We start from the raw sequence: 13969 nt of genomic DNA on the forward strand, positions 1-13969 counted from the left end.
TTGAAAATCTTCCTCTGATTTGTCATCTAAAGGGTCCCAGCTATAGCATGTAGTTTTGTTAAATTAAATACTTCTTCACAAAACATCACAAAACGTCTGTTTAGTTGGTGGTATCGATTTGAGTAATCAACTCATTCAACATGCAGAGAAAGGAATCTGAAAATCTACTGCTAAACGTTGTTTCAACAAGTCAAAATATGTTTCTATTAACTCCTCAGATACCCTAAAATGTAATCAAACTATAATATTTATTATGGAAAGAAGTATGTTCAATAGGTAACAGATTTTAGCAGGTGCGCCTAAACACTAATTTCCAAGACTGTGTCCCTCTCCTAAAACTCATATTTCTTCTTAGTTTTGGAAGTTACAAGCCTGAAACCTTGAACATAGACTGTTGACACCCTGTGGAAGCCATAGTAATTGCATCCTGACAGCTTGAATTTAGTATGCCCCTATACTTGCCATTGGAAGAGCATGGTCTCAAAAAAAAAATCTGGTTGGTTTTCCTTTGGATTTTCTCCTACCATATCTATTGTGTTATGGTCTCCTACATTATTTTAACAGTTCTACAAACTTCAAAGTGTTTTTTTCCAATGGTACCAATTATATGCATATACTGGCTTCAGGGCAGGCAGTTTACTTTGGACACATCAGTCAGGCAGAAATTGAAAAAAAAGGATCCTAGCCCTACACCCAATGCAAAGACTCCCTCAAAATGTTTGATATGATTCCAACTACTGAGGTGAAAGCTTGAAAACCTCTAAAGCCAAAGATGTCTATGGTTTTGATGATGTTTTCTTAAAAACATATATTATATTTAAACATCACCAATAACACATCAGATGAATCTATCCAATAACCAATGTATCTTCCCAAGGGAATGGAAGTCAGCTGCTGTTACCACCACGTTCAAGTCTGGAGATTGTTTTAAGGTCAATAATTATAGACCTAGAAGCATTTCACCAATTGTTTCAAAGGCTGCAGAATGAGTACTTTCTAAGCAATTGACTGATCCCTTGAATACTAATGATTTCTCATTTAAACCCATGCAATTCGGCTTCAGAGATTTGCCAAAGTGGAAGGAGCTGTGTTTTATATATTTGCTAAAAGCACTTGATACTGTAAATCACAGAACACTACTCTCTAAACTAGCAAAGTTCAATTTCTCCCCCAATGTGTTAACATGGATGGATTAGTTTATCTGACAGAATACAGTGTTATAATCAACCAGAAAGTCTAATTGTCTGGCAACTGTGCAATGGGGTCCCACGAGGATCCGTTTTAGGGTCTTTACACTTTGGCTTATATATAAAGGACATGCTTCATGTGTCACAGTGTTGATATATAATATGCAGATGATGTTGTTATATACACATGCAGCAATTGAAAAATAATATCTGCACCAGGGACTACAGACAGACAGTTGTCTCAATCTGGAATATTTACAGAAATGTTCATTGATGTGCTTTGTCCCTGTTAAATAAATATATACATCAAATGACTGTAGTTGTGGTGTTGTACTCTCTGACTGTAAGGTTGTGCTGCAGTAACTCAGTCTGTCCTGAAGATGGCAGCACTGCTACATCTGCAGTAACCCAGTCTGTCCTGAAGATGGCAGCACTGCTACATCTGCAGTAACCCAGTCTGTCCTGAAGATGGCAGCACTGCTAGAGAGATACATAATCGTTTATGGCATCCATCAGCCACAGATCTAGGAGCAGTTTAACCTATACACATCATAATACGAAGGGGGAGGAGAAAGAGTTAGAGGGGGGGGACAGGTTCGGAAAGAGAGAGGAATGGGAGGAAGAGAGAGGGAGGAAGAGAGGGGGAAGAAGAGAGGGAGGAACAGCAGGAGACAGGGGGAAGAAGAGAGAGAGAGAGAGGGAGAATAGAGGGGGATAGGTTGGGAAAGAGAGAGGAACAGGAGGAAGAGAGAGGGAGGAAGAGAGGGGGAAGAAGAGAGAGAGGGAGGATGAAAAGAGGATAGATGAACCAGCAGTTCCCCTGCTTGTGCATCAGCTTGAATCTACTAAGAGGCACTTCATATGATCTGTTCATCTCCCTCTTATTTTGTAAACCTGTCTCTGAACTTTTATTTTGGGGCGGCAGGGAAGCCTAGTGGTTAGAGCGTTGGACTAGTAACCGGAAGGTTGCAAGTTCAAACCCATCAGCTGACAAGGTACAAATCTGTCGTTCTGCCCCTGAACAGGCAGTTAAGACACTGTTCCTAGGCTGTCATTGAAAATAAGAATTGGTTCTTAACTGACTTGCCTGGTTAAATAATGGTAAAATAAAAAAAATAAAAAATGAATGAGTGTATGAATGGATGAATGAACGAGTGTCTGCTGGTATGAATGGATTAATGGATGAGTGTCTGTTAGTATGAATGGATGAGTGAACCCACAGTTCCTAGGCTGTCATTGAAAATAAGAATTGGTTCTTAACTGACTTGCCTAGTTAAATAAAGGTAAAACAAAACAGTTTTGTTGGTGCTGCTACTGTGTGTTCAGTTCAATAAACGTTGCATGTTTTGATTAATATGGGTGGTGATCAATACGGGTGGTGAGGTGTGACCTGACCAATATGGGTGGTGTGATGTGACCTGATTGATATGGGTGGTGAGGTGTGACCTGATCAATACGGGTGGTGAGGTGTGACCTGATCAATACGGGTGGTGAGGTGTGACCTGATCAATACGGGTGGTGAGGTATGACCTGATCATAATGGGTGGGGATGTGTGACCTGATCAATATGGGTGGTGAGGTGTGACCTGATTAATATGGGTGGGGGTGTGACCTGATTAATATGGGTGGTGAGGTGTGACCTGATCAATATGGGTGGTGATGTGTGACCTGATCAATATGGGTGGTGAGGTGTGACCTGATCAATCCGGGTATGGGTGAGGTGACCTTGACCTTGACCTGTGATCAATATGGGTGGTGAGGTGTGATATATAATATGGGTGGGGATGGTGAGGGTGTGACCTGATCATAATGGGTGGGGAGGTGTGTGATTAATATGGGTGGTGAGGTGTGAAAAATCAATACGGGTGGTGAGGTGTGACCTGACAATATGGATGGTGAGATGTGTCTGAAAATGGGTGGGGAGGTGTGACATCAAACTGAGGATGACCTGATCAAAATGGGTGGAGAGGTGTGACCTGATTAATATGGGTGGTGAGGTGTGACCTGATCAATACGGGTGGTGAGGTGTGACCTGACCAATATGGATGGTGAGATGTGACCTGATCAATATGGGTGGGGAGGTGTGACCTCATCAATACGGGTGGTGAGGTATGACCTGATTAATGTGGGTGGTGAAATGTGACCTGACCGATATTATTATTATAATTTTTTTAACCTTTATTTAACTAGGCAAGTCTGTTAAGAACAAATTCTTATATTCAATGACGGCCTAGGAACAGTGGGTTAACTGCCTGTTCAGGGGGCAGACTGACAGATTTGTACCTTGTCAGCTCCGGGGTTTGAACTTGCAACCTTCCGGTTACTAGTGCCACGCTCTAACCACTACGCTACCCTGCTGCCCCAAATATGAGGTGAGTGTGACCAGACCAGTATGGGTGGTGAGATCTGACATGATTAATATGGGTGGTGATGTGTGACCTGTTCAATATGGGTGGTGAGGTGTGACCTGATTAATATGGGTGGTGAGGTGTGACCTGATCAATATGGGTGGTGAGATGTGACCTGATCAATATGGGTGGTGGGTGTAACCTGATCAATATGGGTGGAGAGTTGTGACCTGATCAATATGGGTGGAGCGTTGTGACCTGATCAATATGGGTGGTGAGGTGTGACCTGATTAATATGGGTGGTGAGATGTGACCTGATCGATTTGGGTTACACCTGACCACCACCAGTATGGGTACAGGGTGTGACCTGATCAATATGGGTGGAGTGTTGTGACCTGATCAATATGGGTGGTTACTGACCTGTTAATATGGGACCTGACCTGATCAATATGGGGGTGAGGTGTGACCTGATTAATATGGGTGGGAGGTGTGACCTGATTAATATGGGTGGTGAGGTGTGACCCATCAATATGGGTGGTGGGTGTGACCTGATTAATATGGGTGGGGAGGTGTGACCTGATTAATATGGGTGGGGAGGTGTGACCTGATTCATATGGGTGGTGAGGTGTGACCTGATTAATATCGGTGGTGAGGTGTGACTTGATCAATATGGGTGGTGAGGTGTGACCTGATTAATATGGGTGGTGAGATGTACCCCCTGTATATAGCCTCCACATTGACTCTGTACTGGTACCCCCTGTATATAGCCTCCACATTGACACATTGACTCTGTACTGGTACCCCCTATATTTAGCCTCACTATTGTTATTTACTGTTGCTCTTAATTATTTGTTTTTTCATTCCTCTTACTTTTTATATTTTTTATTGTTCAGATATTTTCTTTAATCTGCATCGTAGGTTAAGGGCTCGTAAGTAAGAATGTCACAATGCAATTTGATTTGTAATGGTAGAAGAACGGCCTCATAGTAATGGGTGGAACGGAAGCAAGGAATGGAATCTAATACCTGGTTTCCATGACACCACTTCATTTTCTCCATTCCAGACATCCTCCCCTCACCAGCCTCCTGTGGTGTACAGAAATTTTGCATTTGGGAAATTATTTTTGATGTGATATGAAAGTAGAGGGCTTTATGCTTCTAGAACCGTATCGTGATTCGAGAATCGATTCACGTTTAGATGGAATAAACCTTGTTGTTTGAGATAGCAAGACCATCGTGATTCGAGAATCGATTCACGTTTAGATGGAATAAACCTTGTTGTTTGAGATAGCAAGACCATCGTGATTCGAGAATCGATTCACGTTTAGATGGAATAAACCTTGTTGTTTGAGATAGCAAGACCACCGTGATTCGAGAATCGATTCACGTTTAGATGGAATAAACCTTGTTGTTTGAGATAGCAAGACCATCGTGATTCGAGAATCGATTCACGTTTAGATGCAATAAACCTTGCTGTTTGAGATAGCAAGACCACCGTGATTCGAGAATCGATTCACATTTATTAGATCAATAAACCTTGTTGTTTGAGATAGCAAGACCATCTCCATCTGTCGAGAATCGATTCCTTTTGCAATAAACCTCTGTTTGAGATCAGTGATTGAGAATGATGTCATTTATATGGGTTTTGTTTGAACATTGGTTGGGTTGTTGCAAGACCAGGTCTTTATCCAGAGCAGGGAGCCTTTACACAATCATCTGTCTCTCCTTTTCCCTCTCAGGTTGAGAGTGTGTCTGTGGGTTTGTTTAACTTGGTTGGGTTGTTGTTGATCTTTATCCAGAGCAGGGAGCCTTTACACAATCTCCATCATCTGTCTGTCTATGATATCCCTCCACCCCGTTGTGTTGTGTTTCTCAGTTCAGTGACTCTGCAACTCTGCACGCAATGGGGGAGACGTGAGACTGTTCAGCACAGGTAACACATGAGCACAGGCGAACACACACACACACACACACACTGTACTTCTGGCATTTGGAACATGATATCAACGTGTGTGTGTGTGTGTGTATCCCTGTGTGTGTGGGTGTGTGTGTGTGTGTCCCTGTTTGTGTTTGTGTGTGTGTGTGTGACCACTTTTTTATTGTGTGTGTGTTTGAAGGACAGGGTTGATGGTTGCTGGACCAGGGTTCTCGTTGCGGTCAGTATTACCCAGGGCTTCCAACTGGACCAGGGTTCTCGTTGAGGTCAGTATTACCCAAGGCTTCCAACTGGACCAGGGTTCTCGTTGCGGTCAGTATTACCCAGGGCTTCCAACTGGACCAGGGTTCTCGTTGCGGTCAGTACTACCCAGGGCTTCCAACTGGAACAGGGTTCTCGTTGAGGTCAGTATTATATTACCCAGGGCTTCCAACTGGAGCAGGGTTGTCATTGAGGTCAGTATTATATTACCCAGGGCTTCCAACTGGAGCAGGGTTCTCGTTGAGGTCAGTATTACAGTATTAAAACATTTCATTTAAAAACAATTAGATTAGATCATTACATATATTATGACGGATTTGACGGATCAGCTTCTTTGAATGGGTGACAGTGACTGGGTCCTTGTGCTACACCCCGTGGGGTTCCATTGATCTGTCACCATAGCTATACTGTATGTATCTCTAGCAATGAACACCACAGTCAAACTTTGACTTTCTTCCTCCTCATGTACACAGGGTTTTGTTGTTGTCTTTCTGTGTAACAGGAAGAAGCTCATTGAGCAGTTGAGTTCCATGACACACACACACACACACACACACACACACACACACACACACACACACACACACACACACACACACACACACACACACACACACACACACACACAGGTACAGACATGTAGCACACTCAGCTGTTCTGTATAAAAGACCATCCCTGGCTGTAGGGAGAAGCAGACAGACAAAGAGGAGGGAGAGACAGACTTCATCACTGACTCCAGATCTGAGGAGAAACTCATCTGAAGAACAGCTCACACCAATGTAAAGAGGTGAGTGGATTTACAACTGGGAAAGAACAGGAAGACACAGACCTGTAGACTGTCTGCTCCTCATTAATACCTTACTTATCATCACTGACTCCAGACCTGTAGACTGTCTGCTCCTCATTAATACCTTACTTATCATCACTGACTCCAGACCTGTAGACTGTCTGCTCCTCATTAATACCTTACTTATCATCACTGACTCCAGACCTGTAGACTGTCTGCTCCTCATTAATACCTTACTTATCATCACTGACTCCAGACCTGTAGACTGTCTGCTCCTCATTAATACCTTACTTATCATCACTGACTCCAGACCTGTAGACTGTCTGCTCCTCATTAATACCTTACTTATCATCACTGACTCCAGACCTGTAGACTGTCTGCTCCTCATTAATTACTTATCATCACTGACTCCAGACCTGTAGACTGTCTGCTCCTCATTAATACCTTACTTATCATCACTGACTCCAGACCCAGACCTTACTTATCCACTGACTCCAGACCTGTAGACTGTCTGCTCCTCATTAATACCTTACTTATCATCACTGACTCCAGACCTGTAGACTGTCTGCTCCTCATTAATACCTTACTTATCATCACTGACTCCAGACCTGTAGACTGTCTGCTCCTAATTAATACCTTACTTATCATCACTGACTCCAGACCTGTAGACTGTCTGCTCCTCCCATATAATACCTTACTTATCATCACTGACTCCAGACCTGTAGACTGTCTGCTCCTCATTAATACCTTACTTATCATCACTGACTCCAGACCTGTAGACTGTCTGCTCCTCATTAATACCTTACTTATCATCACTGACTCCAGACCTGTAGACTGTCTGCTCCTCATTAATACCTTACTTATCATCACTGACTCCAGACCTGTAGACTGTCTGCTACCTCTTATCATCACTGACTCCAGACCTTGTCTGCTCCTCTTATCATCACTGACTCCAGACCTGTAGACTGTCTGCTAGACTGTCTCATTAATACCTTACTTATCATCACTGACTCCAGACCTGTAGACTGTCTGCTCCTCATTAATACCTTACTTATCATCACTGACTCCAGACCTGTAGACTGTCTGCTCCTCATTAATACCTTACTTATCATCACTGACTCCAGACCAGACCTGACTCCAGACTGTCTGCTCCTCATTAATACCTTACTTATCATCACTGACTCCAGACCTGTAGACTGTCTGCTCCTCACTGACTCCAGAAGACCTGCTCCTCATTAATACCTTACTTATCATCACTGACTCCAGACCTGTAGACTGTCTGCTCCTCATTAATACCTTACTTATCATTCCAGACCTGTAGACTGTCTGCTCCTTCATCATCACTGACTCCAGACCTTAGACTTATCATCACTGACTCCAGACCTGTAGACTGTCTGCTCCTCATTAATACCTTACTTATCATCACTGACTCCAGACCTGTAGACTGTCTGCTCCTCATTAATACCTTACTTATCATCACTGACTCCAGACCTGTAGATCATCATTTACTTACTTATCATCACTGACTCCAGACCTGTAGACTGTCTGCTCCTCATTAATACCTTACTTATCATCACTGACTCCAGACCTGTAGACTGTCTGCTCCTCTCTTACTTATCATCACTGACTCCAGACCTGTAGACTGTCTACTTACTTATCATCACTGACTCCAGACCTGTAGACTGTCTGCTCTTATCTCATTAGATACCATTTACCTTATCATCACTGACTCCAGACCTGTAGACTGTCTGCTCCTCATTAATACTTATCATCACTGACTCCAGACCTTAGATCATCACTGACTCCAGACCTGTAGACTGTCTGCTCCTCATTAATACCTTACTTATCATCACTGACTCCAGACCTGTAGACTGTCTGCTCCTCATTAATACCTTACTTATCATCACTGACTCCAGACCTGTAGACTGTCTGCTCCTCATTAATACCTTACTTATCATCACTGACTCCAGACCTGTAGACTGTCTGCTCCTCATTAATACCTTACTTATCATCACTGACTCCAGACCTGTAGACTGTCTGCTCCTCATTAATACCTTACTTATCATCACTGACTCCAGACCTGTAGACTGTCTGCTCCTCATTAATACCTTACTTATCATGTCTGTAGACTGTCCTCATTAATACCTTACTTATCATCACTGACTCCAGACCAGACCTGCTCCTCATTAATACCTTAGATCATCACTGTCTGACTGTCTGCTCCTCATTAATACCTTACTTATCATCACTGACTCCAGACCTGTAGACTGTCTGCTCCTCATTAATACCTTAGACTGTCTGCTCCTCATTAATACCTTACTTATCATCACTGACTCCAGACCTGTAGACTGTCTGCTCCTCATTAATACCTTACTTATCATCACTGACTCCAGACCTGTAGACTGTCTGCTCCTCATTAATACCTTACTTATCATCACTGACTCCAGACCTGTAGACTGTCTGCTCCTAATTAATACCTGACATGGCAACATTTAGATCCAGAGGAAACTTTGTCAGATTTGCGACTTTGCAGATGTTTAAAAATATATATATGTTTTTTAAATCTCATAATTGTTTAATTCACTTCTACTAACCAAACAAAGGTAAGATAAAGGTAAACACTATATTTAATCTCCCAATTTTCTTTTGAGTATTTTGGTTCACGTGTGTGTGTGTGTGTGTGTGAGAGAGAGAGAGCATATGTGCTCGTCCTAGAGATTGTTTGACACAAGTATTTATTTTGATAACTATTTTATATTTTTTAGTCTCAAAAGACCTTAAATCATAGTCACATTTGAGTAATTTCATCCCTCATTAGTTTTAGTTATTATCAGTTGAGGAAAACTCTGGAGAGTCTAATTGAATCAAATACATTTTGTTTTCATGAAATAATTCATAATAAACTTTTACTTACATCATGTGCACACTTAGATAGCCTTGTCCTACTAGGCCTACTATCGCCTCGTATACCATAGCTGGCAACATTGTAACCAATGGCAAGCCATTATTAACCATACAGGAAGTGTGGTGGGAAATGTTGTTGTCTGAAGAGAAAGCCTTGCATTGTACATCTTGTGCTTGTTCTCTCTCACTCTATTGTGGTTTGTGCAGGTGACTGTGATCTCCTCAGACCAATTGGCAGAACAGCCCTGTTCTGGCATCACAAACAGGATGATTGATTCTGCAAATCCTATGGGAAGGCGTGAGGGAATTTCTCATCTGATAAAGAGACGACTAGGACCCGCCCAGACCATAGGAGACATATCATAAGTGAACAATAGAGGGACACATCTACTGACTTTTCAGTAAGTTAATTTAAATACATTTTTATAAAAAAAAAAAGTTTTTAAAACAATAAAACTAAACCTTAAAAATGAAGTAAATGGAAAGATACCATAGTCTTAGAGAGAAGACTAAAGACGTGGGCAGGAATAGCCCCGTTGTCTATAGGCATTGACGTGTAGTCCCTACGTGGTCTGAGAGACACTGGTAAATAGTAAATAGCGCAAGGTGTTATTATATATGCATAGGAGGTAGCTGCAAGAGAACCGTTGAAGATATATATGGAGTAATACTGGGTGTGTTTGGGCACTAGGTGAATGTGGATGTTTGAGTATGGAAATTACATGTTAACCCTTCAATGCTTCTAAGACCATGACTGTGACCTAGCCATTGCCGTTGACTGTAGCCCTAGGTTGGACTTGAGAGACACCACGTTAGACTAATGACTAATACACCTTTTCCCCCAGAACAGGTTGTCCCTGCAAAGAACAGAGGAAGACATTGTAGAGAATTGAGTCCCCCTTAACAGTGTTCTTAGGACTCTTTTCCCACGGGTGAAGGCGTCTTTGCCGAACCTAGCCGGTGGAGCCGAACTCTGTTTGAACCCAGGTGATTCCGTGGTGGTCAAAGACTTTCAGGAGAAAGAGTTGGAACGACCCCCGTCGATATCAAGTTCTTCAAGACCACCCCCCCACTGCGGTGAAGGTTGCTGAGAGAGATACCTGGATCCACGCGTCGCACTGCAGACGAGCTCCTGATCCAGGAGAAGATGAGGCCTCACCAGTCCCGGCGGTGTCGTGCAGCCCTCCTCTGCTTTAGCACAGGAATGCTAATAGGAACAGTAGGCTGTCTTCTTGTAGGAAACCTGACAGAGGGTCAAATGAGTCCTGAGCCGAAGGGGCAAACACAGGCCTGGAGTAGTGGCCCAGAAGTAGATGGTCACCGTAGAAGGAGAGCCCTGCTGGGCCCTCACAACCATGAGGACAATTTGTTCTTATCTAGAGCACAAATGGTTGCCAACCTGACATCCAAAGGAAATGACTGTTGGGTGTGTGGGTTGAGTCCGGTGAAGGTAGGGGCAGGCTTCCCCCTTGTAGGAGTCCCGATAGGGGTGAACTTTACCATAGCATTGGCAGGAAAAATACCTTTTTACACTATGACCAACAATGTTAAGGTATATAATCAACCCAATGTATTCTGTTATGTGAGACCTGATCATGTTTCACTCCCACCCATTTCAGTGGCTGGGGTGACGACTGCCCCTTGGTGTATTAGAGGATATGGAGATCACTATTTGGGGGAATTTAAATGTAATTGTACAATGAACATTAATGGATCAAATGCTTGCAATTTAAAGGTGATACAGGAGAATGGTCAGGTTGATAAGGAACCGTTTACAATTTGGTTTGACAAACATAGAACAACTCGGAGAGGAGCCCCTAATGGCACCTACTGGTTGTGTGGTAAGATGGCTTACCATAGCCTTCCCCTGAACTGGGGAGGTACTTGTACTGTTGGGTTTGTGGTGACAGCAATGAGAACCGTTCCAAACAATGACCAGAATCTGAAGGCTCTCTTTAGAGACTACAAACCTCCTGGAATGAGGAGAGATAAGAGGTCTCTGGCTGACGTCACTCACACTCAGGCACCTGCCTCCAGGTTCTTTGACGGGTTTTTCCCTGGGTATGGAGTTGCAGGTGCCCAAGACCAAATTCGTGATATCTCTAGACACGTGGAGAAAATTGGCAATGCTACTCGAAATGCCCTGGAACAATTGAATGGGGAACTAAAAGAATTGGCTGAAATGACTCTTCAAAACAGAGAGGCTATTGACTATCTTTTGGCAGCTCAAGGGGGCACTTGTGCAATCATCGGCGATGAATGTTGTACTTTTGTCCCAGGTCGCTCTTCTAATGTGACTGATCTTGCCCAATACATTGCCACTGTTGCTAAAAATAATTCCCCACAACTAGAGCGGACGCTTGCAACTTGGTTGGAATCCCTGTTGGGAAGTTGGGGATCTCATATTGACCAATGGGCTGCAGCGTGTGTTTTTTGCTTAGTCTGCATAATTGTATTATTAACATGCTGTAAGGCTATCTAACAGGCTGTAAGGCTATCTAACATGCTGTAAGGCTATCTAACAGTCCGTAAGGCTATCTAACAGGCCGTAAGGCTATCTAACAGTCTGTAAGGCTATCTAACAGTCTGTAAGGCTATCTAACATGCTGTAAGGCTATCTAACATGCTGTAAGGCTATCTAACAGGCTGTAAGGCTATCTAACATGCTGTAAGGCTATCTAACATGCTGTAAGGCTATCTAACAGGCCGTAAGGCTATCTAACAGGCCGTAAGGCTATCTAACAGGCCGCAAGGCTATCTAACAGGCCGTAAGGCTATCTAACAGGCCGTAAGGCTATCTAACAGGCTGTAAGGCTATCTAACAGACTGCAAGGCTATCTAACAGGCTGTACGGCTATCTGGCTATCTAACAGGCTGTAAGGCTATCTAACAGGCTATCTAACAGGCTGTAAGGCTATCTAACAGGCTGTAAGGCTATCTAACAGGCCGTAAGGCTATCTAACAGGCTATCTAACAGGCTGTACGGCTATCTAACAGGCTGTAAGGCTATCTAACAGGCTGTAAGGCTATTCTCCCTGTCTAATACGGTCTCAGCAGCACTCGTGTTTAATGCTCTTCAAGAGGATGGTGAGCTGCCGATGCTGGATGAGCTTCCCTTTCCCACTGTAGATTGAGACGATGAGTAATAACTGAAGGTTTTTTTGTTTGACAAGTTTAGAAGGTTTAACGTTGAGTTAATCATCTATATTAACACCATTGTGGTAAGAGCTATGGAAACAATGGTTAAACATCGAGCTACAAATCCCTTGTGTGTGTATTTTTTGATAGATTCGCTCTCGTTGATGAAAGTGTAACCTTGACTGTAGATTTGAGCTTTATTATGATGATAGTATTTCCGTAAATTAACTTGGGTAATGAAGCATGTGGGTAATGAAGCATGTGGGTAATGAAGCATGTGTGTAATGAAGCATGTGGGTAATGAAGCATGTGTGTAATGAAGCATGTGTGTAATGAAGCATGTGTGTAATGAAGCATGTGTGTAATGAAGCATGTGTGTAGTGTAGGAAGCATGTGTGTAAGTGTAATGAAGCATGTGTGTAAGTGTATGTAGCATGTGTGTAAGTGTATGTAGCATGTGTGTAAGTGTATGTAGCATGTGTGTAAGTGTATGAAGCATGTGTGTAAGTGTATGTAGCATGTGTGTAAGTGTATGTAGCATGTGTGTAAGTGTATGTAGCATGTGTGTAAGTGTATGAAGCATGTGTGTAAGTGTATGTAGCATGTGTGTAAGTGTATGTAGCATGTGTGTAAGTGTATGAAGCATGTGTGTAAGTGTATGAAGCATGTGTGTAAGTGTATGTAGCATGTGTGTAAGTGTAGGAAGCATGTGTGTAAGTGTATGTAGCATGTGTGTAAGTGTAGGAAGCATGTGTGTAAGTGTAATGTAATGTAGCATGTGTGTAAGTGTAATGAAGCATGTGTGTAAGTGTATGTAGCATGTGTGTAAGTGTATGTAGCATGTGTGTAAGTGTATGTAGCATGTGTGTGAGTGTATGTAGCATGTGTGTAAGTGTATGTAGCATGTGTGTAAGTGTATGTAGCATGTGTGTAAGTGTATGTAGCATGTGTGTAAGTGTGTGAAGCGAAGCTCTTAATTTAAACCGTTCTACTGCCATGGCTTTACAAGTGTTAGACTTATGGAATACGGATAAGTTATCATTTCGATTGTACAACCCAGAATGAAGGGTTTGAAGGGAGAAAGTGGCGTTTTATGAGTTGATTTCAGTGTTTTTGATAGGACCTCCTTTGATAGTTTAAGCCTTTAATCTAACGCTCACCTTAACATGTTACAATAGTTATCACAGAGTGATAAGAGACGATGTGGTGGGAAATGTTGTTGTCTGAAGAGATTGCCTTGCATATTGTACATCTTGGTCTTGTTCTCTCTCACTATATGGTGGTTTGTGCAGGTGACTGGGACCTCCTCAGACCAATTGGTAGAACAGCCCAGAATATTTTCTGGGAGTTAAGATAGGAGACATTTGGTTAATTTGTTTTAATTGTCTCATTAATAGTTTTCGTTGACA

At 42.7% G+C, this 13969-nt stretch overlaps 1 protein-coding gene across 3 annotated transcripts; it reads left to right on the top strand.

The window, feature by feature from the left end:
- Positions 1 to 6376: 6376 nt before the first annotated feature.
- LOC121845882 lies at positions 6377 to 12009 on the top strand. Of its 3 annotated transcripts, none has more exons than XM_042318072.1 (3): positions 6377 to 6518; positions 9630 to 9823; positions 10268 to 12009. In XM_042318072.1, exon 3 carries the CDS (start codon positions 10570 to 10572, stop codon positions 11902 to 11904), a length of 1335 nt encoding a protein of 444 aa, XP_042174006.1. In that variant the 5' UTR covers positions 6377 to 6518; positions 9630 to 9823; positions 10268 to 10569; the 3' UTR covers positions 11905 to 12009. The 3 variants fall into 3 exon arrangements, with proteins under 3 accessions (XP_042174006.1, XP_042174007.1, XP_042174008.1); XM_042318073.1 differs by having other exon boundaries at positions 10273 to 12009; XM_042318074.1 differs by having other exon boundaries at positions 10339 to 12009.
- The last annotated feature ends 1960 nt before the right edge of the window (positions 12010 to 13969 follow it).

Source organism: Oncorhynchus tshawytscha, unplaced genomic scaffold (assembly GCF_018296145.1).
Source record: "Oncorhynchus tshawytscha isolate Ot180627B unplaced genomic scaffold, Otsh_v2.0 Un_contig_2678_pilon_pilon, whole genome shotgun sequence".
NCBI lineage: Eukaryota > Metazoa > Chordata > Actinopteri > Salmoniformes > Salmonidae > Oncorhynchus > Oncorhynchus tshawytscha.